Consider the following 4,240-nt stretch of genomic DNA (forward strand, 5'->3'; position numbering starts at 1 on the left):
TATGTAGAATGTCAGGTATAGTACACCTTATTTTATTTTACATCACTCAAATGGCCAATATTGAGAGATGGAGAGGTGCACTCCAGCAGTGACTTCTGCTGTAATGCATTGGAGCAGGCTCTGGGCTTGCCTCATAGCTGGGAATGACACGTTTGAATATGAAGCTATGTTCCACTACTGAGTTGCCCCCTGTTCTTCTCAGCCAGACAGACAGACAGCAGCGATCCAGGGCAGAAAGAGGAAGTGCTTTTACTCCTGTGTGACTCAGTCTACTGATCAACAGGTAACTGCCAACATAATGGGAACATTTGAGTAAATGAGGGATAGAAAGTCATATTTAAAGCAGGTGCTTCTACACAGGTGTGATTCCTGAGTTTATTAAGCAATTATCATCCCATCATGCTTAGGGTCATGTATAGAAATGCTGGGAAGGCCATTATTTTGGCTACCAATTGCTATGCCCACATCCACAGGGCACGAGTGGTCTCTGAATGGTTGAATGAGCATGATTTAAATCATATGTCATGGCTGTCAGTCACCAGATCGCAACCCAATTGAATACTTATGGGAGATTCTGGGGGCGGTACCTGAGACAGCGTTTTCCACCACCATCAACAAAACACCACATTTCTCATGGAAGTATGGTGTCTCATCCCTCCAATAGAGTTCCAGACACTTGTAGAATCTATGCCAAGGTGCATTGAAGCTGTTCTGGCTCGTGGAGGCCCAATTCCTTATTAAAACACTATGTTGGTGTTTATTTTGGCAGTTACCTCTATATTTACACTTCACCTGTCTGTTGAGTCTGCTGAGCTGTGTCTTCCACCTCCACGGTGTGTCTTCCTCCCTGGTGGTATTCAATGAAAGTACTTATTAGAGTCTACTTGCCTCACTGTCTCCACGGATACTACACGTTAAAGACAACAGGAGTGAGTCAGGTAGAACAAAGCACAAGAAATTCAGAGTAATTTTTTTTTTTAAACCGCTCTCTGCCCTGAGTTGACACGGCTCTGATTGACCTGTCCACTGTCCAGTCATATCTAACTTGAGGGACAGAAAGAAAGAAATGGAGGGGAGGTGAGGAAAGGAGGAAGGAATGAGAGAATGAAGGGAGGGAGGGAGGAAGGAAGCAAGCAAGGAAGGAATATACAACAGAAATTGTTTTTGGCTGCAATTTTTTTTCCACAGGTCCATACAGTACTATTAAAGGCCCAGTGCACTACTTTTGTGAATATTTTTTTTTTTCCCCAAATAAATATTTATTTGTTAATATATATTTAGTTATTGAGATTTTTCATGGGATGCTGCAGCACCCTTACTTCTCGCTGCTATGTACACGGTGTATTACTTGACAAAGATCCAACTAGGATCAAAATGTTGTATTGTTTGTGTGTCTGATAAAATCACCATACTAGAGTTGCTGACGTTCCTTTTTTTCTAGCATAACACAGCAACCATAATATATCCAGCCATATCACAATGTAAAGCTTAGCAAATTACTTGTGTGCTCTTGACAGGTGCGTAAAGGGGTTGATATTCGTTCGTAAAGGGACGATAATAGATAGACTGGTTACCTGTTGCGGTTAAAAAAAAACACTCTCCCTTTGTAACGCTCACTGTCCCCTCACAGTCCCCATCACCAGGATCTCCGAGTTAAACTCAAACTGATTCGAGGATGATGCCGACTTCCCGCAGGAATACAAGCTGGGAGTACGCTGCTTAAACGACGACGTGTAGCGGTAGAAGCTCTTGTGTCTGTTCTTCAGGTATTCCCTATAGTTCTTAGTGAGGAGGGTGTAGAGGAAAGGGTTAATGCAGCTGTTGGTGTAGGTGAGACAGGCCACCAGGTAGTTAATACAGGTGCGCGTGTTAGAGGCTAGGCTTAACGGTTTGTTGTGGTACAACGGGAACAGTTGCCATATCCAGAACGGAAGGAAACACGCCCAGAACACCAGAACTATAGTGAAAATCATTACCAAGACTTTCTGCTTCGGGGATCGCATGTTCCTTTTGTTGACGACTGAGTTCTTCTGGGACTCTAAATAAGTGCCGGCTAACTTTGTATACAGATAGCCGATAATCAACCCAGGCGCCACGATGCTCGTGCCAAATAAAACGGTCAGGTAGATCTTATACGCCCGGGGTGCCCAGGTTGGCGCGCACATCCTCTTCACTGCTCCGTCGGGCGCGCTCTTGGTGGTCTCCGTGACCATGACCGTCATGGGTAAGGTGAGGACCAGGGAGAGAAGCCAGACCCCCCAGGCCAGGGCTTTGCGGTAGCTCTTGGAGCGCCAGACCGTGTCCAGGGGCTTGGTGACGGCCAGGTATCGCTCCGTGCACATCACAGTGAGGGTAAAGATGCTCGCGTGCATGGTGAGCAGGTCCAGGCTGAGGAGGATGCGGCAGCCCACATCTCCGAAGTACCAGTCCTTGAGGAAGTAGGTGCACACCACGAACGGGATGGTGGAGAGGTACAAGAGGTCCGCTAGCGCTAGATTAATGATGGAGATGTACATAGAGGTGGCGAAGCGGATAGAATGACACATCACTACCAGAGTGTACACATTCCCCGTCACGCCGACTATGTAGACGACCGACAACAAGGTCCCGAAAGTGGAGGTGATAACCAGCTCATCCACAATGCTCCCCGAGCCGCTGTTTGGAGCGGGCTGACTGACGTTCTGGTTAACAGTACTGTTGTGGTTCATCGCGCCGCGTAGAGCCTCTCCGATGTCGTTCCGTTGTTGTAACAGTATTGTGTTTATGGTGGATAAGTTGTAAAAGACGCAGCAGCAGTTTAATTTGCTAGTGAAGCGCACCGGTGCAGGTTGTGTGTTAACGTTGGCGATATCGGTCTGCGCTCGCTGCCTCTGCTCCTCTCGGCTTCTCCTGACGTCAGTCATCGAACTCTTCCCCAGTCACACTCTCGTGGGTCTTGCATTACATACACAATATATAGTACCCTATGTAGTAGCCTATGTAGTAGCCTACACTGTATTTCATTCATTGACTTCATCAATGAGAGGTGACAAAATAAATCCCGTATAATTTTCAAAACAAGAAGCTGCATTTCATGAATGCTTTTTAGCAGGCAAGGTAAACTCTTTAACGAAGATTAATTGAGTGTCGACATTCTACCCCAGGAGGTTGGTGGCACCTTAATTGGGGAGGACGGGCTCGTGGTAATGGCTGGAGCGGAATCAGTGGAATGGTATCAAATACATCAACCACATGGAAACCATGCCATTCCATTCGCTCCGTTCCAGACATTATCATGAGCCGTCCTGCCTTCAGCAGCTGCCACTTTCTACACATTTATTACAGTTCATTGTAAAATGTTTACAACGCCCATTTCAAGGACAGAGCGCGAGACACTTTTACGTACATACATTCGGGGTTATTAACACAACAGTGACTTGTCTCCATCGCCAAGGGACTGTACATCATTTTCTAAGCATTACTTTTCAACGTAGTCAAGGTTGTGGGTTCGCAGACCACTGTGTGAATCTATCATCTTATTTGTGGTCTTTGAATTGTTTTGTATTTTCTAAACGCATTTCATGGACTTCTACTGTTACATGATGCAGACAAGCAGAATATTGTTTAGTACCACAACAGAGCATGACAGTGAATGAGCGCATGAGGCTGCACCTGAAACGTTTTGATGTCTACACAGGCTATTGTTAAGAAGACGACAGTCTGTTTCGAACAATACTAAAGTTGTCTTTCGACTGTAAAATGTGAGCGCAGCAGAGCCAGTTACGACTGAAGTTACGATCTGATCGCCAATAGATTAGAGAAAAAGCTGAAAAAAACAAATATACACACAACAAGCGCATATCACCAGGTATTCTTTCTTCATGTGGGAAACGATCATTTTCAAATGTTGCCACAACATAGATTTGTGTTGACTGTGATTAGGGCGTGGGACTATAAGAACATCTGCTAGGCTACATTAACAAACTACTGTAGGCATGCATACTGATGATCCTCAAAACGTAGACTGGTCAAACTCGTGTTTCTAAAAGTGAATTCAAAGGCACTGTGTAATCTAATAAGGCATTTTTTCATTTCATTATTATTTAATTATAAATAATAGTTAAAAAAATTTATTCTATACCACTTAAATGTGAAATGTATGGACATGTTGTTGGAATGATGAGTGCTCCTGCCAGTCTGCAGTGCGCTACAAATGCTTCACAATTTATTGATCAAATTGCAGGCTATATACTTGTCTTAA

The 4,240-nt window shown here is 44.6% G+C and overlaps 1 protein-coding gene across 1 annotated transcript; it reads right to left on the reverse strand.

Moving 5' to 3' along the window:
* Positions 1–1,585: 1,585 nt before the first annotated feature.
* Positions 1,586–2,994, reverse strand: LOC124047563 (urotensin-2 receptor-like). The gene has a single exon (XM_046367875.1). The coding sequence runs from the start codon at positions 2,901–2,903 to the stop codon at positions 1,614–1,616; it is 1,290 nt and encodes a 429-aa protein (XP_046223831.1). The 5' UTR covers positions 2,904–2,994; the 3' UTR covers positions 1,586–1,613.
* Positions 2,995–4,240: the final 1,246 nt, after the last annotated feature.

Source organism: Oncorhynchus gorbuscha, linkage group LG11 (assembly GCF_021184085.1).
Source record: "Oncorhynchus gorbuscha isolate QuinsamMale2020 ecotype Even-year linkage group LG11, OgorEven_v1.0, whole genome shotgun sequence".
Taxonomy (NCBI): domain Eukaryota; kingdom Metazoa; phylum Chordata; class Actinopteri; order Salmoniformes; family Salmonidae; genus Oncorhynchus; species Oncorhynchus gorbuscha.

What these genes read in the sequence shown, in the direction of transcription:
- LOC124047563 (XM_046367875.1), bottom strand. Translation starts at nt 2,903, where the DNA reads ATGACTGACGTCAGGAGAAGCCGAGAGGAGCAGAGGCAGCGAGCGCAG.